This window comes from Phalacrocorax carbo, chromosome 6, assembly GCF_963921805.1.
Source record: "Phalacrocorax carbo chromosome 6, bPhaCar2.1, whole genome shotgun sequence".
In the NCBI taxonomy this organism is placed as follows: domain Eukaryota; kingdom Metazoa; phylum Chordata; class Aves; order Suliformes; family Phalacrocoracidae; genus Phalacrocorax; species Phalacrocorax carbo.
This window is the reverse complement of record NC_087518.1, coordinates 5,886,705-5,910,400: the sequence shown is the minus strand read 5'-3', so window position 1 is coordinate 5,910,400 and position 23,696 is coordinate 5,886,705. Positions and strand designations below refer to the sequence as shown.

The following is a 23,696-nucleotide window of genomic DNA, read 5'->3' as shown; positions in this document are numbered from 1 at the left end:
TAACCTTGCGATTTGACGTGCTTGGGGGAGACCCAAGGAGAGCGACGAGACCGTCCATGAACGTGCTGGGACACGGGTGAGATGCGACCAGCTGCTCCACGGATCAGCGCTGGGGCCCGGGGCCTCAGGGGATGCGACACGGAGTCACCGGGGGAGCGGGGGGAACAGGGCAAGAACTTAGGACATGGCAACTTGCATTACCAGTGTGAACAACCAGCATTTTTATTGCATTTGAGAATGCTATAATGTCAGTAATTAGTACTGACTACACAACATTTTTTATTGTCTGTATCAACAGACATGGAATGATGGAATTACAGTTGATGTAAGGAATGAGTTTCTTTTAGGCCTTATCAAAAAAAAAAAAAAAAAAAAAAATCTTGTTACTGGCAGCACATACACACGAAGCACCATGCTAACAGTCTGGACTGTACCATTTTCATCAAGGCTTATGGGTAGAAGATACTTTGTTACCTGTTCTGGGCGCATTAAAACGCAGTCGTTAACTGCAAATTCACCTCGCAAGACTAGAATACTAAATGACTTCTGAAACATCTAAAAACTCACTCAGAGTTCATTAACCAAAGGTACCAAAGGATTTCAAAAGAGTTTAAACGCTTTTTTTTTTGTTTTTTTTTTTTTCCCCATGCTATAATGAACGTGAGAGCATTGGCGATCCGAAAACTACAATAGTTCAAAATTATTTTAAAAAACTTTATATATATATTTTTTTATGTATGTATATATATAAAATATCTAATGATCTTCAATATTTGTAGAGCCAGAATCCCTGCCCCGGCCCCTCCCCGAAGCAGGAGCTCCGGGAGAGGGGAGGCGCAGGACCTGCGGCGGGACTCTTGCGAGTGAGAATCAAAAAAAGGTAATATTTTTTGTGGTCACTTATTCTACATAAGCCTTGATTTTTCATTTCACTTCTAGTTGAATGCAGAAACCTAACAGGTTTTACATTTACAAACTTTTTTTTTTTTTTTGTGGACAAGGAAGGCTTTGACTCTCATTCCTGACAGCGATTTACCTGATACATGGTACTACTTTCATAATGTACGCTTTTCTTTGAGAAAAAAAACATGTAACAAATTGTCTTTACATCTTGGCACCTTGTAAAGTTTTTTTTTTTTTTTTATACAAAAGTTCAATAGTTTGACACTCCCCATTATTAATCACTACTTCACTGATAAACTTTGAAAGTGTGACCCTGGAATTCATCATGCAAAATATTTACTGCAGCAGGAGAAAAACATTTTTTTTTTTTTAAACGACTTTTTTTTTTTTTCCTTTCAAATATATGAACTTTGTTTAAGACAGCCAGAAAAGGCAGTGGTAAGATAACAGAAGGGGTGGGAAAGTATCAAAAAAACCAGCTTAAACACAAAAACTGTACAAAAATGCTTCGATCAATGATAACAGGAGAAAAAAAAAAATCTGTCAACTATGTTACAATTTAAAAGCTGAAAAAAAGAGTCAGGGATTTTCTCCCACATGTCAGCAAATGTCATCCAATATTCTTAAAGCAAGGATAACTAAATAAAATACATGTGCAGCGTATTCTGCAATTCCATTACATACAGTAGTTTTTTTTTTTTTCAAAGCTATTTTTTTAGTATAGTTAATATAAAGCAGTTGCACAAAAAGCAAAAGGTGTTTTGACAAACAGGTCTGCATTTATTCCTTTTGAGGAATGATATCTAAAAAAAAGGACCTTTCCACCTTTTCCTCCCTCCCCACCCTCCCCCCAAAAGACAAAGGCTCACACAGACACAGTGGGATATATATGTACAACATAATAAACCCCTCCCTAAAGAAGCAACTGTATATCCAAAGGGATACAGAATCAGAATTGTAAAAATCATAGGGAAGTTTGCTTGATGTAAAGCCTGAGATTTTCAGTTGGTTCTTCTGCAAGGCTGCGACACCTGCCAGATATGTTAAAATCTAATTTTTTCTTTCTTTTTCTCTTTTTTTATTTTTTTTATTTTTGCTACAGTCTTTAGACTAAGCATGCAAGACATACAACTAAGTGCAACTGAGTGAAATGTATTTTTTATTTACTCATTCCCTAACAGTTTGGACTGAGGTATGCGTACTAACAGTTTCTCATGCTGTTATCTTTACTCATGTCTAGCTACACATGCTGAGAATGAACTAATCTACCAGATTTTTATCCCCTTCTGAATACCGAACTAACCAGCAAACCACTCAGTTTAGAAGCACAGGGTTCAATTCTCATGATCCCCCATCTGGCTACCGCCGGCACGTCACGAAGCTGCCTGGATATAATTTAAATGAAAAAAAAAAAAAAAAAAAATGTTTCCAATGACCACAGACTGCCCTTTTTTCTTTTTTTTTTGTCTTTTGAAACAGAAAGCAGAGTTGAATTTTATAAAAGTAACTGCCGATAAAAATTCTTGTACCAAAGCTTATGAGTGGACAGGAGTGTTATTTCCGTATGAAAAATGCTGACCAAAAACTAAACAAAACTGAGCAAATGTGCCAAGATCAACCAAAACGAAAGCAGTCATCCTAGCACAGTCCCGAAACAGAAGTGGCACACAACCTGTAGAACCAAAGACCAAAAAAGTTTTTTTTTTTTCATTTAATTCTAGAAATACTATTATGTGGTCCAGTTAAATTGTGGGAGCTTTTCTGTTCTCTTCTGTATTTTATTAAACTGTCTCCTTTATCTGATACTCTAATTTTCCGCGAAATAACTGTGTCTTTGCTTTCTCCAGCTCCCTTCTCATAGCTCCACCGGTAACACTGATTCCTAATTTTAGCCTCAAAAGCTCTCCTCGATTCCTCTTTACAGACTTCCATTTTGGTCACTGTAAAGAATTGCAAATAAAAAGTAACAACTTTGGTTCAGGCGTCTACTTGGCCTTCTAAATTTTCTAGAATAAAGGAGCAGTTTCCCTCTCAGGTTAGCAATAGCCCACATCTTGTCATTTCCCTCTAAATTCTTCAACCTCCCTTGATCAACAATAAGAGGATATTTGGCTTCATAAGATAAAGCATATAACAGAGAACATAATTTACCTTTGTGTAATATCTTTGGTAATTTTAGGAAAAAAAAAAGGTACAAAGAAGAATATAAATTAAGCTCTGAAAGGCTTTTTGAAATAATAAAAAAGCTACAGTCCTACATAAATAAATGAGTGACGGAAAAGTGGTTGCAGAATGAAAATGTTTAGGTGTTTGGTGACTGAGGTTTACTGACCTATCGCAACAAATTTTGTATGTCATGTCTGCTTTGAAGAGCCTTGCCAGTTTTGCCTAACAAGCCCCGGCGCAAATTCTTTCCTAGATCTGCTCTCTCCTACGGCGAGGTTTCCATACTGGCTGGTGTGATATTGCATAACAATCTTAACTGCAGTCCTGGATTTGCACAGCTGAAAATTAACACTTTAGCGTTAGTGGGGCTCCGTCCTTATTAACTCCCGTAACAAGTTCAATCTGAAATCTGATTTGCATTCAAACAGATTAATGCCACCAAGCAATCCTGAACTGATGTTTAACCGTGAAACATCACCACGTACAACAACAATTTAATGAAGTCATCTTTCCAACCACTATTTGCAAATGCAAAAAGAAAAAAAAAAAAAAATTGTAATAACAAATGTATAGGTGCCCATCTCAGTAATCTTAGATATTCCAGAAAGATTTGTTGACCCATTAGAACTCGTGTTAAACAACCGAGAACTTGCCACGGTACTATTCATCCTCTAATAAAAGTGAACTCTGTTGGTGCTGCATATGTTTCTTTGTGCTGTTCAATTTTGTGGCATTTGCTAATATTCACCGTTGCTGCCAAAAAAAAAACCAAACCAAACTGAAAAACCCAACCCCCCCCCCAAATATATATTAAAAATACTGCTTTGTGGAATGAATCTGTGTTGCTTCCTACAGTGTTTCTATGTTCATCTGTCATTCATTCTCATTCTTGCAGTACTTCGTTCCTCTCTCTCCGTTGGACAACCCTTCCACATGTATAGTGCAGCATTTGGGACCTTTTCAAAAAACAACAACAGAAAAAAAGGAGACACCGAAATGGAATGTTTTCCATAGCTAAAGAAAACATGGTGGCATCTGAAGGAAACTGGAATGAATGACAGAAAAAACTACAAACAATTCAATGACATTCAGCTTCGTATAATAAAAACACCTATTAACATTCATCACAAAGTACAGAAAACGTTGAAGCCTCTGAGAGGCCCTGGGCCCAGATGAGGCCTGAGGTCAGAACTTAAAATGGTAGAGGAGAAGTGGGGTGGGGGAATAAAAGCAATACATCAAAAAGTTTGGGATAATTTTTTTTCTTTTAACCCCTCCCCGATATACACGCTCACACGCACACACACATATCCACACACGTGCACACACAGGCCTTCCCCATCCCAAATGGAAGCAAAGAAAAAAAGGAACCAACCAAAAAAAAAAAAAAAACAACAAAAAAATGGAGTAAAGGCAGTGATAATCAACATGCAGTACTGTGCAAATATGTTGTCCATTGGAATCCTTAAAATCTGGGCAAAGACTTGATCTGCAGTTCAGGTGTACATGCTCAGTTTGATGTCCTCAAGTGTCCAAAATTGGCAGGACCTGCAGTCCACAGCTGGCTGCTAAATGCAAGTGAATCAGTTTAGCAAATTTACAACACTGATGTTGACTGTAAGAGAGGAAAATCCCAAGTACCAAACAAGTCCATCCAATGCACAGAGTACAAATTCCTTTTTTCAACAAAAAGTAGAAAAATCAAAAATACTCCCAAATGGGATACTTGATGGCACTAAGAGTTAACATATTTCATAGTTGTCAAAGTGGACTGAGAATCCTCCAGACTGTACAATAATGGAGAGATTTCACAGCTAAGTTTGACGTGTTCCTCCAATCTTCATTCTCAGGATAACGATGTCAGACATACTCATTCTATGTCCTCATTTACAGGTTCATCTTCATAATCTCTGTCGTGATCAAAATCTGGACTGTGGTTGGCTGTTGTCACTAAGGATAGCGGGCCTTCATTTTCATCTGGATCTAACGGTTCTTCTTTGACATGCACGGGGTGCCTGGAAAACCAAAAATACGGTCAATCACCAAGTTGCTCATTGAAGACCAGTTTTGACAGCTCGGGTGGTTTGGGGAGAAAGGCGAGGTGGTTTGGGCGTTCAGAGCCGGTGTGCCGAGCCTAGGAGCTCCAGGTCACCAAGGAGAAGACCCTCAACCTCCGCGCCAGCCCCCGGAGCCAAGCGAAGGCCACGGCAGGCAGGCGGCGCTGAACTTCCCTGGGAAAACACTCGGGGAGGAGCACCTCGATAGGGTTTCCGTCTCGGGATTGAGAGAAAAAACGCTCTCAGCTGACATATTAAGTTGATTAATACAATCTTTGGATAAATAAGCGGAATAAGCATCCGAACGGCAAAGCAGCAGTTCGTCAGCCCGCCGAGCCGGCGGAGGCTGGGCTAATCATCGCTCGCTGTGTGTGCGGCGTCTCTCGTTAACATGCAGAACCTGTGAGACAACTCTCCAGAGGACGACCCCAAGTGAGGTTCTATCATTAATCAACTTCAAGCAAACACAGCAAAGAGACACCATGATACATGCTTTAAACTCCAAATTAATGCATATTTTTACAAACTGTCAATAAGGGAAGAAAAGCCCTGCCAGGAAACACAAACAGAGAGGAAAAGGCTCGCTCAACACAACAATATGATAAGAAAGCACAGTCCTAACGAGAATAATAACACTGTCAGCTGTAAACAAGGCAGAACATGATCCCCAGCTCATGGTGGGCACAAGGATGTACTAAAGAGATGAGATCTGCCAAATTTCTCATTACGGCATAGCACATGAATAACCCGCAGGGGAGCGGGGCTTGGGCATTCAAAACGGGTATGATAACAATTGAAAAATGTTGTTCGTAAATCATATTTACAACAAATCCTATACAAATACAAATTACTTTTTTTTTTTCCCCCTTTTTGTAAAGCAGCTTTTGAAATGTAAAATAGCCATGTGAGTCAATAGTGTCTTGTTGGTGGGACTTTATAGGGAAGTAGGATTTTATTGACATTACCAAGTATTAATAATGCGACACAGCAGTGGAGACCCTGTTTGCTTCCTAAATAATTGATGTTGTAGGCAATCCCTTAAAATAAAGTGTTAATGAGTTCAAGTCCCACTCTGTCGCTCATTGAGTTGATATCCACCTCCTCGACTCTTGTTTTTTCCTCCACGCAGGCTGATTTAACCCTTTCACGTAGGCTACGTGAAAACATAACCCAAAGCTCACACCTTCATTTGTAAGAACTTTTTCTCTCCCTGCACGGCTTTGCTTTATAATGAATGATTTCAAATAGCTGCATTTTATTTTATGTTTTGTGTGGACAGAAATGACAGTACTGTTTGTACTCCGTTGCACTGATGGACAGCAAGAGTAAATCACCGGACAGGGGAAATGTGCTCGGTATCCATGTACAAGCCAAAGGCAACCCTGGCTGTTTCAAGTGACCAGGGTGAACCAGTTGTACGCTTACATAGTGTGCAAAGCTGTATCACACCCTCTTTATTTATTTCGGCTTGAGCCTGGATCAGTTCAGGAAGCATCTAACTTGCTGACTACACAACATTTTTAACGTGAGCTGCGAATGCCTTTCAACTGCATATTTCAACTTCTTGAGTTGTAAAGTGCTAGATCAATACTTAAGTATTAACTGCACCTTCCAGCCCATCCAACAAAGGGATGGTGGGAAGAAGTGATGCAGCATCCATGTACACACGCCTTTTCCCTTCAAATCCACAAATACGCGTCAACGCATCCCTGGGAGCAAAGAGGTTTCTCTGCATGTTGCGTGATTTTTGCAAAAATTACAAGGAGAGGGACATTGCTCATACCATTTTGACCTAATTATTGAAAAAGAAGGGGTAGAAAAAAGACTGGGAGGAGACAATTCAAATATCAGAGGTTAAGAATTAGCATAAGCATGTAAATTGTCTCACAAACGGATCGTCACCTCAGAGGTGTGCACGTACTAACCGTCCCGGTGGCTCGTGGCCCTAGCAAACATGAAACCACGCTGATTATTTGCAACTAGAAAAACTTACATTATGAATAGGCTGTGGGGCCCCTCACTTGGGAGAAAACACAAAATGAAAAACAGAAGAAAAAGGGGGAAAGAGTGGCTACATATAGAGACCGATTAAAGCATGTGCTACTCAGCCTTTATGGCAGTGATCTTTTTTACTGCTGTTTTAATTTAAAAGTCTTGCTTGTTGCCTTTCTGGTTTTGATGCTGCTGCTGCTGGGCTTTTTTTTTTTTTTTTTTTTTTTTTTTAGAAGTATTATTTTTGAAAACGCAGATGGGAAATTTTCAAAGGAGAGAGGAGAACACACATCGCTGGCAGCTGAGGTGGCCTCGGCGCATGTACAGGCGTTTCTCCAAAGGCTGTTCAGGGCCACGTCTCGGTGTCCCACCGCATCCTCGCACCACCTCGTGCTCAGCCAGAGGGCTGCCAGCAGATAAGACAGGTACCCGCTACGTTCGCAACCACCCAAAACGCTGTGAAAGCTCCTTCAAAGGTCCCCGAACTTTTCCAAAGCAAACTCTGCCCCCCTTCTGGTTTTGTTATGAAAGCAGGTGAAACCAGGTGGTTTTAACTGAGTTTCCCTTTGAGGTTTGGTGTGGTTCCCAGAAGTCAAAAAACACAAAACTTCAGGAGTGAAAAGAAAAGCAAGCACCAAGTTATGAAAAGGGCTGGCTCGACCCTGAGCGAGACAAAGCCGAGGAGGGCCACCGAGCCACGGGGAGGCACAGCCACGACAGCCTCCTCCAGCAGCTCACGTGTTGGACAAACATCAGACAGCGAGCTTGGCAAAAACTCCGGCCCCCAAATTAGGAGGGTTATCTGAGTAATACAACCCCTCCGGGGAGAGATCTGCACGGAAAACAACAACAACAACAACAACAAATTCAGCTCCTTGTGTCAGTGTTAACCACAAAGTGGCTTGCGAGGAGGAAACCTTACTGAATCCGTGATTTTGCTCAAACATTTCAGAGCGACTGAAATAAATAAGCCTCAATAAGCGCAAAGGCAAGGGGAGACCTTCATCTCTCTCAAGCCTGAATCTGTATTTATTGCCTCACCAAAAGCCCATACTGGGGAAGGAAAACTTCCTTTAGAGACTGAAGAATTCAGTCTCTTGAATTACAGAAAAGGTAAATGCTGGGCTAGGCAAAAAGAAAAGGGGGGGGGGGGGGGGGAGGAAAAAAAAAACCCAGGGTTTCCCATTTCTTCTTTATAGTAGCAGAATTTCAGCACATTCCTTTTAAGTAGGCGCCTAAGACTCCAGAAGGGGTTAACAATAAATAACCTAGCTGAACACAGATTCCCCTTCTTTTCACATCTGAGTAATTCTTTTGTTTGTCCACTCTGGGAACAGAGGAGTTTTTAATAAAGCTGACTGTTGTTTAAAGCCACTGAGTTCTGGTGGTGCACACAGCATGGAGTAGTTTGCTTTGTGGCTACCTTTGGAGCATATCAGGATGAAAGTGTTATGTCCCCAAGCTGTAATTATGCGACTACTTTCTAGTGTTTCAAAAAGAGGGAGGGAGAAGGGGGAAAAAAAAAAAACCCTAGCCGTGGTTCAATGTGTCATAAAAAGGAAACGAACGAGCGGTAATAAGACTTCAGCTAAAGTGTTAGACTTCTTAGCTGTCATGTTAACAAGGTCCTTTAAACCTTACAATAAAGTTTAAAGCTTGATTTATTCTAATATACTGAAATTGTTTAAAAAATAATTTACATTATGACAAGGAAATCTGTTCTGAAAAAAAAAAAAACACCCTGAAAATGTCATTAACAAAGCAGGCTTACGGAAAATAGGAGGTTGCGTGGCGTCTGGAAATCTGCTGTTGATTCATGATTTTATTTGGTAAACAGGGTAAACCCCAGGACGTGTGAATGGTGCGCTGGCTTTAGATCCCTTCAAACTACTTAGAAACACCATTTTAATGGGGAATCTCAGAGGCTGGTATTGGAACATCACCCCGCCACAATTTACTTAAGCAAAAAGAAATGTTCAGCAGAGAACACATATATTATCAATTCTGAGAAAATGAAAACACTCAGGAAACAATCATTTCCATATTACAACAGAAAATTGGATTTTCTGGTGAATAATGAAAATGAGGCATCCCTCCCCCCATCCTCCTCTCTCTCCCGTATTTGTTCTGTGCCCCTCACCTTGGTATCAATGTGCTAAGAGATGATTATTAAGTGCAACAAAGGCCATGGCTACGCACTGTTCTGGAAGATGTCCTAGCCTGTTTTAACTCGGTTATTTTTCCTTCCTCGCAGTCTCTTCAAAGACAACGAAACCTTAGGTGAAATGAGAAGTGCATGAACTACACTAGCCTTGAACTTGCAAAAAAATAATTACTTGGATTAACGCAACATCATAAACGTTCATCCCTGCCTGTTAGGCCAAGAGAAACCCTTGGGAGAAGTCTTGTTTCTGGAGGAAAGCCACGTCCCTCCACTCCTCCTTCGCGGCGGCCCTGCGTGGTCACGGGCAGAGGATAACAAATTGTGACTAGAACTGCCTCAAGATGAATCCGTTTGTGAGAGACGGAAAGTGTGTCATGCACCGCTACTTCGGGAGAGATAATTAATACTGCACAAACAATCACTGGAAAAGCTAAACACATTATTTGAATGTTTTGAAGTAAATGGTAAAAGACAATGTTTAAATTAATTATTAATTAAAAATGAATGTTGCCATCTTTAAAGATTTTTTTTTTCCCAAGCACTTTGTGCACTGATTTAAAATGCTGCGATATCAAAGTACCCACAGCCTCAGATTCCTCCGTGCCCCCTCCCCTCTGACAACACATTATGCAGGTGGGAAACTTTTTTTTGCCATTAAATGCTAATTAGTTTCACAACTAATTACTATCGTGGTATTAGGTTAATGTTTTTCTACTTTTTGATTTAGACTTACTTTTGTAAATCCCTTATTCAAATTACTTTGAAGTAAAAGACTACAAATTAGTTCTCTTTTTAATGCGTAATGTGAGCCGTGGCAAGTCAGCCAGTAATTTTACAGCCCGTTTTAAGGAACGGGCAGAAGAAAGGCGGCGCGGCTCTCGCACGCGGCCCCTCGCGCAGGTAGCCAACCGCTCCGTAGGGTTTGCAGAGAACTACAAGACTTATAAACTCCAGCTTCCTCGCCAGCTGCCAATTACCCGGCATGTAATTTGAGGGGAGGGGGGAATTTACAGCTTTGCAAACTCACTCTGTCACCCCATAAATACCGAACACACCCATCGGGGCATCGCACCCTTCCTGCCTTACCCTTTCCTGTGCCAGCTCGCTGCCCGGATGCCATTCCCGTTGAGCAGGGACGGCGATCCCCCATTACTTCATGCGGTTATATATGCACTCATTATACTGCCGTCTGTTGCTATAATGCTCCTATTAATTCTCCTTTTGATATTTTAAGAGCAATCTATAAATCACGCAGACCTTCACGTGTGCCATCGTTAATGCTTAGCAAGGCTGTTGTGCATCAAGTGGTTTTGTTTTTTTCTAGACCTGCCAAACAAGCCCACTTCTCAGCTCCGCCCCATCGGCACGCTTGCTGCGTGGACCGAAGGGGAGAGAGATCAGACTTTTCTTCTCCAAGAAAGGAGTTGCCTATGAGGTTTTGCAAGGCTTAAAGAAGAGAATTGCGAACAAGTTAACAATTTTACAGCTCTGTGTGCTTGTCAGACTGGATTGAGCTGACCGGTTTTATGCGGAAGTTGGTAAATGGCCCTTTTATGTTCTAATCAACCTAAGCATGTCCCCAAACGGAGGTGTCTGCTCTTGCTGCTCCATCCATGAACCGCAGGAACAAACCGCGAAGGCCTCCAGAGCCGTGCTTCAGCAGACGGCAAGACAATGCCTAGAGCCACGCGCGTACTTACATTGCTTGCATAGGGGAACGTCCTGGACTACTGTCACTCCCGTTACTGTTCGTATGCTCCATTGCACCATTAAGCTCTTCCCTCATCGCGTTGGCTAAATTGCCCAGAGTGGGATTTCCCATGGAAGCAGTAGTGTATAGAGGTATACTGTTCTCAGCCATTGAAGCCTGCCAAGGACACAAACAAACATATGAAGAGCCATGACTAACGTTTTTATACGCTGCACAACACGCTCACTTATTCCAAAGCATTCTTCACATCTACATTATTTGCAATTACCATTTTTTTAAAATATTGTGCTTCCTGATCGGTATTACCCTGACTCCACCAAGGGAAATTTAACATCTTTTACATCTGGGTTTAAGCACTCATAGCTGTATTGGCTTGTGAGAGGATGGAGCTTTCCATTCCCTATTTGGAATTACACCCCCTGGAAAAAAATAAAACGTCCTTTTCCTATTTTCATTTTGCAAGATTATGTCTGGGGCTTTGGGTTTTCTTGTGGCTTAAGTCCGGGTTTGGGTTTTGTTTTAATGAAATGGGGAGAAAAATCACAAGTTGCTGAGCTGATAACCCCTTCCTACCAGAGCAAACGGGCACCAAGTGGGAGGGCGGCGTTACCGAGTTTGTTTTTAATCATGACCCAAGTACGAAGCTGTGGTTAGCACTAACTGGATCAGTCCAAGTTCCACTCATCTGCCTAAGAGTTGAACCAGTCCATGGGAAGTTTTTTAAGCCTCAGCAACTCAGCTCTTACCTTAGCTATTGCAGATCTGACCATTTTATTTCGATTTTTCCTTGTTCTAAAGAAATACCATGCAGAGGCACACTGGAGTTAACTTTCTAAATGGAAATCTTTGTAGGAAGAGAATGAACTGTTAAATATTTTCCTTCTGATTCCCACTGTTCTGCCTCCTAATATTTACTGCGTGTCAGCATTAGCTCATGTTGACGGCACAGTCCGGTGCCCGGCACAGCAGCAGCGGGAGCGCAGAAGCCCCGAGCCCCGGAGGAGCCCAGCGTTCGGTGGGGACGGGATGCACGGCTTTCCAAGGCCGTAGCGCCCAGGGACTCGAAGGACATTTAACCATTTCACCCATCCCAGCCGGATCTGGCTGACATCATCCGCAGCTCCCTGAGCCGTGTCAGCGCCGGAGAGCCACAGACGCTGGCTCGGCAGCGCTCGACCTGCTCCGGGGGGAGGTCAGCCGGCTGCGGCGGCGGAGCCAAAAAATCCATCAGACTCCAGGTCTGCATGATGCAAACCCTGCCCGTGGGAGGGGAGTTCATGCAAACGCACTCCCCACTGAACGCTCTCGCCTGCTCCTAATTCGTGGGACAACACTCCTTGCTTGTTGCCGTCCGAGCCTGCAGAGTTGTTCCCAGGCAAGTACAGCCAGAGACTGGGCAGGGGGAGACGAGATGGGATGGGGGAGGCACTACCAGCCCTGACTGCAGCATCTTCAGGAGCACGGCCCCTTTTATTCTTCCTTACGTTGACCTCTCCATGTGCAGCCCTATGTGTCACACGTGATTACAAAAGCTATTCTAACAGGGAGGATTATTTTTATCTTCTTGATTCAACAACCGGCAAACTCATTGTGATTAGGGGATGCAAAGAATGGTTCACATTTCCTGCACTTGGGAAAATAATGACTCAAGTTCTTCACCCATAGTGATAACTTGTAATTGCAGTAAAGCAATTTACTGGGGGAGAGGTGGAACACAAGGAGTATCTGCTATAAAGATAATAATAGGGGAGGGGGTGTTTTGGGAGCACCCGGCGACCCACTGGAAAAAGAGAGCGCTGGTGGGAGCTGGAGTCCCCATACCTTCCACACAGAGAAGGGGGAGAAGGCTGCTGCTTCTCCCTGGCCGCGAGGGAAAACAGATGGAGGAGACATCCGAGGCGTCTGGGTGAAGGAGAGGGGTGGCAGAGCCACTCCACAGGACAAGAAAACCACAGCCTGGCATCCCGGCAGCACGCAGCACACCGCGCCGTCCCCTGGCCGCTGTGCTCACGGGGACATGCAAAGAGCCGGTCTTTGCAAAAGCCAGGGCAACGTTGCTCGTTAATTATTAATTAGACTGCACATAGGCACTGGCAGGTAAAGCGGCCATGTGTCCTAGGAGGAAGGTTATTGCCCAAGCCAGGTCCGAACTGCCCACGCAGCACTGGCCACCCGCACGGCTTCACCCACACCCCCTCATACAGCACCCGAGCATCCAAAATCCAACGGGGCGGGGGAGGGCAGCGAGGAACCTGGGTATAACCTTAGGCGTTTTCAGTCTGAACAAGGACCTGTCTCAGTGCAATCAATATTGCTCACCCCCATTTCTTACGGGGGCCACACGAGCCGTAGCAGATCTGGCCCAGGCCCTTCTCTCCATCCACTCAGTTCACACGGTGCCACGGGAAGGGCACGAGTACACACCACTTCCAGGAAAAGCGGGAAATGGAAGCAGTTTGGAGGTTATCACAAAAGACAAGAATGGATGGAGATGACGACAACGACACGTGTTTCAGAAATAAAACATGAACAGTTCCGTATGATAAGCATATTAATTGAAATTAGTCACATAGTTAACAATGTGAAGAAATGCAGGATCATTTCGTTTTTGCCTTTCAGCCTCATGAATGTAAAATGTGCTTGTAATCTTAATACTATTCAAGAGACAAAGCAGTCTTTAAAAATCACACTTCACAAGACTCAAGGGAAAATAAGTTACTAATGAATGGTATTTACAGTTGCTTCATTTAAACATGCTTTCATTTGCTTTTCAGAAGTTACTTCATGAACTCAAATAATTAGAAGAAATGCAGAGTATCGTTTTTATCCTAATCATCTGTTTCTTGGTTCTGGAAAGAGAAGGCTGCTAAACCCTCCACAAAACACGGTCACCCAAGCAAATACCCATGGCCATCAGCAAACTTCTCGAGAAGCAACTCTCAACAACCAAGCAGGGTGCAACCAGGCGCCGTGTCGCCTCCCAGGTTAATTCACACAATATGGAACAGGCTCGAACCTCCCCCCAAACACACACGTGCCCCCCCGCAAATTCAGGGCATGGTATTGCATTTGGATCTTTGGTTCATGTAGCAAATGCTGACTTTACCTGGGGTTTCCAAGATAGACTCAGGAATTCATGGGTGGGGGAGGAAATGCCAGCGTGACACACAGCACATGAAAAGGGCTGGAGACGCGCACACTTTTAGGCTGCAAGTTATTAATTGTGCACCGACACTTTGTGTGTTTTTGCATAATGAAAAAACAGAATTTTTGTCTTATAATTACAGTCCAGTTTAAACCAATAAAAATGATCTTTTTTCTTCTATAGGAATTGCGACATTTATTTTTTACCAACAATAGAAAGATATGCAAAAATAGCCCTTAAAAGAAAAGGGGGGAAAATGATCTGCTTTCTCTTTAAACCCATGAACAATAGAAGGTCACGTGCCGCAGTATCCTATCATTCAGCACATTAATAGCTGTGCTAGAGTAATTACACTTGTGGTATTTTTGCCTCAAGTGAAATTCTGAAATAAGAGGATGGAAATTATGATACTGCTGATAAATATTAATAAGTGAACTTTTAATTTTTTTGCCACAATATTCAAAATGCTAAGCATCTAGCTAATGCTGAAGCAGCCTGATATGTGTTTGCCTCCAGGGACTATGATGCTTTATGCACTTAAGAAAAAAGTTTAACGGAATTAAAATTTAATATCTAATTAGAGCAAGGCTAATATATTTTGAAATGAGTGGGGAAGACACACGCCTCTGTTGCATATTTGCTACAGTCATTAATCTTACCTGTAAAGCAGCATTGAGAGGTGTGCAGTAGGTGTGGCTGGTCTGTATGTTTTTAATAAGAGAAGGGTTACTGCATAAGAAAAACATAAAAAGGAGAGTTAAATGCAACCAACTTCTGTGCGAGCATTTCAAGCATGTAATGCTTCCTCCCACACCAGAAAACTAGCGCTGAGACTGTTTTTCCACACAAGTTCTCTTTCGTTTCTCTTTTTCTTTTTTTTTTTTTTTTAATTTTATTTTAAGAAAATATCTGAGTTTTAGGCTATGGTTATCATATTTGCCTTTACTAAATAAGGAACATCATTATCTCTCGACGTTACCTCGCCATGTGTTCTACTACCCTGCGTTAGTAGCGCATCTTGGCATCTCTGCGCATTTTAGCTGCGTTCAGGAGAAATTCTCCAGTATTCGTCGTGTCTGGGAGCCCGTTACCATGTAAAGGTCCATCATGAGGAGGCTATGATCAAAAGCATCATGGGACATTTTAAATACTACTTCACGCAAATTATTCTGCAAGTCGCTGGCAGCGGAGCCCCTCGCGATGGAGCAGAGGGACGGCAGCGAGAAAGGATTTGAGCCACGTTATTTGCTGCCAGGCAAACGGTGAGGGGTCCCGGTGAGGGCTGCCTACGCCATCGCCCCGAACACTGCGGGGTTGTGGGCACGGAGGCACGACGGTAGGTAGTGCGCACCGCAGCGGAACGGTATGCACCATGCGAAGAAACATGTTGCCCTAAAGGCTGTTTTAATAAAAAATATTCTGGTGTGCTATTCTGGACCCTTACTTTAGTCATCTTAAGCTTACATAAGGGGCCGGATTTGAGGAAAATGAATGCCAAGCGTATCTGCTTTCTCTTTAGCGGGCATCTAAATATCACTGGTTCCACCAGAGGGGAAGAAAAGAATGAAAAATTATTGAATACAAAATAGATAAAAAGTGCCAATGCAAAAAATCTCCAAAAAGTCTTATTCCTCACTGGGTTTTGGGTTTGTTTTGTTTCGTTTTGTTTTTTTTTTTCATGTGGGAGTAAATCATGGTGAGAAGAGTCTTAACTGAGCCCCTCCCACAGGGACCAGCAAGGATCAGTTGTCCTGGAGAGATGGCCTTCGAGAAAAGGTCAAAGAAAATTGCTTTGGGAACCCCAGGAATATTTGTGCATGGTTGTTGTAGACACAGGATGGCCTGTCGATTATAATCTTTACAGCTAGTCTCGCTGCACTTTTCAAACGTTGTAAAGTTAATTCAGTGTTTCTGTCTCAAAGCACCTTACACTATTTCTGATTAAGAGTTGCAAACCAAGGCATACAACTGAAAGCAAAGGAAAATTATCAGAATTAAGACTTATCTGAAGCCTTTCCTGGCATATATCTGTCTTCCCGACAGGCCTACAGCAGCTTATCTGCACTAGCGTGGATAATTATTTTAGTCTATATTGCACTATAAACAAATGCTATAACAAACATGTCAAAGTAGCGTTATTACTACAGGCATTTGGATTATCAGAGTAGGACACACAAAATACACGTAGCAACCAAAAATTTAGTTTCTTTAGCAGCAAAGGTGATGTCACTATTTCGTGAAATGCAAGTCTACATGAGATGGGTAAATCATGCAAAGCAAAGCAACAGCAGAAAAAAAAATTAAAGCAAGTAAAAGCTCTTACTGTGCAACAAGCTCGCCAAAGTTTTCATCAGGGCAGTATTTTCGAGGACGGCCTCGTTGAATATGACGGCCACGTTTAAACTCTTCATCATCAACAGTCCAAAAGGACCCAAACTCATCCTCTACTCTGATAAAGCACTTATGCAGTGAGAGGTTGGTGCGAATGGCACCCTGGGACAAGAGCAGCAGCAAAGGAGATGAAGTGGAAACAAAGGGACACGGGATCGGGGACAGAACAGACATCAAATACAGGGAAAAGGAAAAAGAAAATAAAATGCAATAAGCATAAGCAAATGGTTTGTGAGGGTTAATATGCATTGCCACCTAAAAGCTACTAGCATGTGATGCAACAAACACCAAGCAAGCAGGGTCAGGGTACTGGTGGGCATACAAACAGTAGTGATGAGATGTTTGTCTTGGTTTCCCTTAACTGAAACAATGCGAAACCACCTGTGGTTGGTCTAACACCAGCTAGCAGCCAAAAGCCTCTACGTTAAACTGTAAGCATGATCCAAGCTAGGCTAAGAAGTTCAAACATGGTGGACATACCCACTGATCTTTTGTGGCCTTCGTTTTTGGAACTCTAGTTCATCCACTGTCCATACTGCCCCTTTAACGTTTTCTACTCGCACAAAACACTTGTGAAGACTAAGATTATGACGCACTGCATTCTGCAGCAAGTATAAAAGAGAAAACATTCAAAAACCTTCTATGAGAAAATGCTCATCATTGTCCAAGAACAGCAGCACAGTCAGCTTGACAGTCCTCATTTTGCAATGTTAAGCCCCTTCCCCTCCCCGCACCCGCTTGCCTTCCCCGGCTCTTTACATCTTATTTTTGCAAAGACAAAATAAATATAAAAGCTTAAACCCAAGATTAGAAATTCAAGTTATTCTTATCAATTATCCCCAGTGCGAACGAGAACAGCCATCGTCTTAAGCATGCATGTTGTATAATACAGCGCATCTCATAGAGAACACAAGAGGAACATCACTTTAACATTTTCAAAACAAATATATACGCTCTGCAAAGAGAAACTTGTCCTCTCCTGGAAAAGAAAGCAGTTAGAAAGAACAGAAGGGATTTCATGTAAGTACAGACGGCTCAATTTAGCAGGGAGGCACTGGAGCTGGTGTTGCTGCGGTTTCCCACAGCTGGGCTAATGCGAATCAGGTGCTGAATCTCCTTCCACACCCACGGCACGGACCCGGGGCTCGGCAGCACCCCACCGGCCAGCACGGCACTGACTCCTGCCTCCGCGGCTTGCTCTTATATGGAAGTTGGCTCCTATTTCTGGCAGACTACTGTACTGACTGATCTGAGCCTCTGCCAAGTGCAAACACGAGGAGGGCTCTCCGAAACAAAGTGATAATATCCCCACAGCTCATCACCCAGAGGGACCTGTGCTCATGGCATCCGATGCTCAGATGTCCTCTCTGCAGCTTGGCGCTGGGGAAGGATGAGCCCCACCAACCCCTCTGACGTGCTTGGACCTTTGCTGAAGCCGGACATAACGACACCTCGCCCTGTCACGGCAAGCTGTTGGCTCTTCTGTCCCCGCTCCCTCTGAATCGGTGCCAAGAGCCTTGTTACTCCTCAAACGGAGTACCACGCTCCTTCCTCGTCTTATGAGTTTCCTGAGCAAATACGCTACTACAAAGCCACTCGGATTTGTACACGGAGCTTGTCCCCAGCACCGCTGAAAGGGGCTTGGTAAACAGGGGAAACAGAAGCAGCCATTTGCTGAAAATATGCAGGCGAACAAACTCCATCCATCATCACTGGCACCATTGATTTAGTCAATCTGGTTGACTCGTTAGCAGGCACAATGCCAGCCAAACACATGGCCTGGGTCTAGGCAACCAAGAGACTACAATTTTTTTTCCTTCCATCGTCATTGTCGTCTTTTTTTTTTAATGAACATCGGGTCTGGATGGTGAAAGGGAGCTCTAATCATGAATGTCTAAATCACTGTGCAAACAAAGGGTACGCACAGTGCATTTGTCATGTAAATTAAGAGGCAGCGGTGTGTGTGCCTGGGAGGGGAAGGCTAAGAGTCTTCTGCTACTTTTCTGTTTGCCTGCAATCGCCAGCGCAGTCCCCACGCTCCCGTCCCCGGTAGAGGGGAAGAGTCAGGGCTCGAATGCCTTTTCTCAGCAGACGCTGGAGTGCACACGTGCTTCCTCAGGCTGTAGGTGCCCAATCCCGGCTCTACGGCAGGGTCCGGGCGCTTCGGCTTTTCCACATTGATCTGCTTGTGAACTGGTGGAAAAATAAAGCTTGAACATGCTTCTCTTCTCAGCAAGGCAGAAAGCTCGCAGAAAGTCAACCTGTCCATCAAGGCTGCTTCTTTCCGCCCTTACTTTCTTCTGGTTTTATTTTTTAATGATCTTTTTTGTCCCTTCCCACCCCTCCCAGATTTCACTAGTTTTGAGATTTTTTTGGCAAAATCCCTGATTTTGAGGTGGAGGAAACATGCAAACGCCCCGCACCTTACGGGCTAAAATCAGCTAGCTCAGCAACTGCTGGTGGGTGCTGCACTAGTGCAACCCGACACAGGGCTGCCGGCCCACATCTGGGTAACTCAGGCAGTTTCCTGTGAAAATGGGAACACTGTCAAGTCTGGAGCAAAATGTAAGAATAATAACGCTATTTCCCCCAGTGAAAGCTGATCTTGTAGTTCATACAGCAGTTGATCAAACGCACACAGCAAAGTTCAGCGAAGTGAGTCCTCGGAGTTTGTAAATAGTCTCTAAATACACGGTTGAGCAGAAATATTTGTGGTGTTCTTTAAATAAATTTAATGCCGGAGAAATACTTTGCAGTCTGTTCTTGCTTTCTTGAAGCCAGTGTGCAATTGATGGTTAAGGCTGCTGGATCGGGCTCTTGCTGGATACGTTGAGACAGACAAGTTGAATATTTGCAAGACGTCCATGAAGTGTTGCCCCAGAAAAAAAAATGTTTTCTTTCCCCTGCCTCTGGATACTTGCTATCTAACAGTTTTATTTGAACAATACCCCAACGTTCTGGAGCCACACCTGCAGCCTGTGCCTCATGGCTGCGACTCAGTGCCAGCAAATTACTCCAAAAAACGAAAAGCAAACAGACATTGCCTCTGACCTGTCAGAACCAGTTCACAGCGCTCCCCCAGCAATCAGCTTAACAGAAAAATTAGGAGCTATTATTGTAAGATTATATATTTACCTTGTTAAAAATATTTGTATGCAAGCCACTTTTGCAGAAAAATTACCCTGAACATGCTTGAATGTAGTAAATGAAAGGGTTTGTTATTTTAATAACTGCTCAGGCTCTGCTGTACTGCATTTTGGGAGAGAGGTTCATTTTTTTAAAAGTCTTTATTCCTGCACTCTTCTGTGTTTTTGAAAGAGGGCTCAGGGAAGCTTGCCCACACCAAATCCTGACCCTAAACTTGGGGCACACTGACCCAAACGCCCCCTAAGCATTAGCTGAAGGTGAGCGCAAATCAGCACGTATATATTCACATTATTCTGATTCTGCAATTAGCCCCTTGTGCTTGTTCTGCGCCCCGTGGGCTTCCCGCCATGCCAATCCAGAGCTGCGTTTTCATCCCTGCTGCTCCTGAGGGCTGGCATAAATCTGAGCAGTCTTCAGCACGAAAACCTCCACTACTTCAAGCGGTTGGTTGCCAATTTTGCTAGCGCTGGTGGAACTTGGGGTGAAGCTTCTCTTCCCAGGTAGGTGAAGCAGGACCTGAACACCTGCGCAAGGTCAAGGTATCCAGGAGGGGTATCTAAATGGTACCTGCCCCCCCTCCCCAGGACACACCTTGCCCCTCCCGCAAGCCTGAGGTCCTGCAGCTCAGCCTCTCTCCTCCTCCTCTGCAGAAGCACGCCGTAAGTGCACATGGCTTCTGGGACTGGATTTTATGCGATGCACAAAGCTAATTCCTAAAACTAGCCTCGCAGGAGATATGGCCGGGGCTCCCACTCCCCCCTCCATTTCCCTTCCCTTTGCTGCTGGAATTAAATAGGATTTTTACTTTAGCACCCACACCTGCAGCTGCTGAAAAGTCCTACTGGAACCACTCCAGCAGCAAAAGACAGGCAGGTCTAAAAGGATCTTAAATCAGGGAAAGTTAATTTCCTTTCTGGATAGTGAGGAAGCTGCAAAGTGAAACACTGCTCATGTTTTCCAACTGCAGTGAAGAATCCAAGCAGCAATCACAAGACTTTTCCTGAACCTAAGAGCTTCTAGACCAAGGTTGAAAATGTACAAAATTGTGCCGGGATCTGAATTAAAAGCAAAACATGCTACTAAAAAAACCCAAGCTAACTTCCAAGGACCATTTTTAGCTTCATCCTCTGAAGGAATTAATCCTAAATGCAAGCTGAGACAGGAAAAACAGAAAAAGCTGATGAAACAGCATGTATGGGACATATTCATCCTACCTTGTCATTTGAGGTAGTTTGAGAGGAACAGAGCTGTCTAGATTGAGAGAGGCTCAAAGTACCGGGGGTGCAATTTTTACAGCGATACAAGATCCTGTTATTGGATTCATTCATTTGTAACTGCACTAGCTTCGGAAGCCAGTGTGGCTATTATGATGGTCTATATAAAGGAAGCATTGTCCCCCCAAATATAAAATGAAATTAACCCCCCAGACCTCTTATCTAACAATATCTGAGTGGTTACAGTAAGAAATCAAAGTGCCCAATGTCAAGTTTATTTTTCTTAAACACGGTTCTTATTGTGGGGCTTGCTTCTTGCGTATTACGTTCAATAAGCTTCTGCTGTATGATTTAAAGATAAAAAAGGAAGTTTGTAACAGATCTCTACGTGTAGTTGAGAGTCAACTGATTGAGGAAAGAAATCCACTTATCTACAGATCCTAGGAAAAAAAAGTGGTTGTTGTGATTACAGTCTGCATAACTAAAAAGACAAACAGTGTATCTTCTACTGACACAATAACTTTACCTCTTTTTTTTTTTTTCTCTAATACGTTCCAGCTGAAGGGCTTGAGTTTCACTGCTAGCAGCAACCACACAGAGGAACTCGTGGCATAAACACAGAACATAAAAGCCAATAATGGGGATTCAATTAGTGGTTTCCAAAGGCAGAAGAATTTTTCTGCCAAATATCAAATTGTTCCTGCAGATAAGACACACAGCGTGTGTCAAAACTGCCGATCTAAATTTTCATGTCCACATGTCGCTACAATTTGTTATGTCATCAGCAACGTCTATTCTGTACATGTCAGATATCAAAGGCAAGAGGCGCACGCGGGCTAAGGCTTACCTTCCACGTCGCCGCGTTGCGTCTGAAGTAAGCAAACATTCGCGTGAACCAGTTGTAGATTTCATTTAGTGTTAGCTGTTTTTCTGGAGATTCGAGGATGGCCTTGTGAAGCAAAGCGATTGCAAGATCAGTTATGAGCACACCCGTACAAAATACGCTCACAGTTCTACTTTACCAAATACAAAAAGGAAAGAAAGGAAGAAGGGAAGGAAGAAAGAAAGAAGAGATTTGGAGGAAAAAATCCAAAGGAGGGTTTTCACAATATGAACTAAGATTAATGGCTGTATTTAACAGTTCAATGGCGAAATTCAAAATGGAATTATCTAATTGTTTTGAGTTTTTATTTCTGTTTCCTTACAGAAATATTAATTTATTAGTCATTCATAAAGCAGAATCAAAGAGAAATGCAAAACATTTCACTAGCTGATTAAAGCTCAGTAATTATTTAGAGCTCAGATTAATTCTAGGGATCAGAGATTACTGTAGCTTGTGATAATTGACTTGCCATCTTTAAACAGGCTCATTTTCACTGTTGTGTGAAATGAATTTCCTAATAATCACATCGTATTGTAATACTTAATCAAAAGCAATTATGTTATATATTGCAGTTCTAAAAACCCTTATAGTAAAGGTTTGAGCATTTGAGCACGCTTACATACCAAAGGTTTGAAAATCTATTTAATCCAGAGTGTGCACATATAGGGAGGTATATATTTTTTTTCTAATCCAAATGCGTGTGTTTGGCTCAGCTTACCTGTCTAATTAAAGATGCATACGTGAATGGTGGTCTAACTTCTGCGTTCTTATAAAATTCTTGGTTCTGGGCAATATCTGCTAAATAAGAGCAGTTGTTCTGTTATCATCACAGCCTGCCGCTGCCGGGCTGCGGGCACAGCAAGTCGCGCCGCCGGAGGGGCTGCGCCACCGGAACCCCTTTACCTGAAGAAATGGGGACGTTGTATTTATCCGAGTACCGCCTCCGGATGGTTCCGACGTTGTGCATGCTCGTGGTAGTGATGACCGACGGTCCCTGCGTGACGGGAGTGATGGGCGCAGTCGGGGTGGTGGGAGTATGAGGTAAGCTCTGCGGAGACGCCTCGGATGCGGTCTTGGAAAGCGTGACGCTCGATACCAGATTCAGCTGCGGAGGGAAGGACGAGGATTTCGTTACAAACGGCATTTCTGGCTAATTAAGGGCTGCAGGGAGAATGATCGATAACGGAGTCTTCCTCAGTTTGAAGCAGACAACACAGCCCGAGCGCTTGCTTCAGCACAAAGTGCTGTTGTAACATCTCCATTAGGAGCCAGCGAAGGGAAATAAATGTATACCTTTCTGAAGGAATTTAAATAAAAGAATAACGTAGCCTGATGCCAGAACTACAAATCGTGGATTTTTATCTAAACCTTAAAACAAGATCTCATGCAGCACATCATCATTTTATTATTTTATTTTAGTTCCATTGTTTCACAGTCTAAACCCCACACATCTTATTTCCATGCTATCATTATGCACGGCTTCTAATCAGTCGTCTTGGATATTTCATTGAAGGCATCAGGCTTAAAATAAAAGGCAAGACTTTCCTAGGGATGTTCTAGGAAGAAATGCAATCTCTCTTCAGCACTTGGGCTTTTCTTTTTTCCCCCCTCTGTTCATCCATTTTAAAAGCAAAGCTCAGGGTAGGTTAACACTGGAATAATTTCATTAATCACACTGCATGAAATACTGCAAGCATTCAGCCCAGCAGAAGTGGCACCAGTCTTTTTTTTTCTATTTCTCCTAGGACAGAAGGCATCGGCGTTACCTGCACGAAGCCCAGCCCCGGACAAATGGCAGCTTGCCACAGCAGGCTGTAAAACACAACTGCCCCTAGGACTGCGTATCAAACCCAGCTCCGACTCAAGTGGTTTTGATACACAACCCTATTTATATAACCAGCATCTACATTCCTCCCCGACCCT

At 43.1% G+C, this 23,696-nt stretch overlaps 1 protein-coding gene across 13 annotated transcripts in view; it reads right to left on the bottom strand.

Moving 5' to 3' along the window:
* Positions 1–197: 197 nt before the first annotated feature.
* Positions 198–23,696, bottom strand: part of FOXP1 (forkhead box P1) — a 391,149-nt gene continuing 367,650 nt past the window's right edge. For 11 of the 13 annotated variants that reach the window (XM_064453468.1, XM_064453467.1, XM_064453470.1 and 8 more), the window contains 7 exons: positions 22,677–22,878; positions 22,492–22,571; positions 21,738–21,839; positions 17,010–17,131; positions 14,798–14,867; positions 10,983–11,149; positions 198–5,084 (listed from right to left, as the gene is read on the bottom strand). In XM_064453468.1, the coding sequence (XP_064309538.1) occupies positions 4,940–5,084; positions 10,983–11,149; positions 14,798–14,867; positions 17,010–17,131; positions 21,738–21,839; positions 22,492–22,571; positions 22,677–22,878 (888 nt within the window). In that variant the 3' untranslated portion in view covers positions 198–4,939. The remainder of the gene's footprint in view (positions 5,085–10,982; positions 11,150–14,797; positions 14,868–17,009; positions 17,132–21,737; positions 21,840–22,491; positions 22,572–22,676; positions 22,879–23,696) is intronic. The other 2 variants (XM_064453472.1, XM_064453478.1) reach the window with 1 other exon arrangement.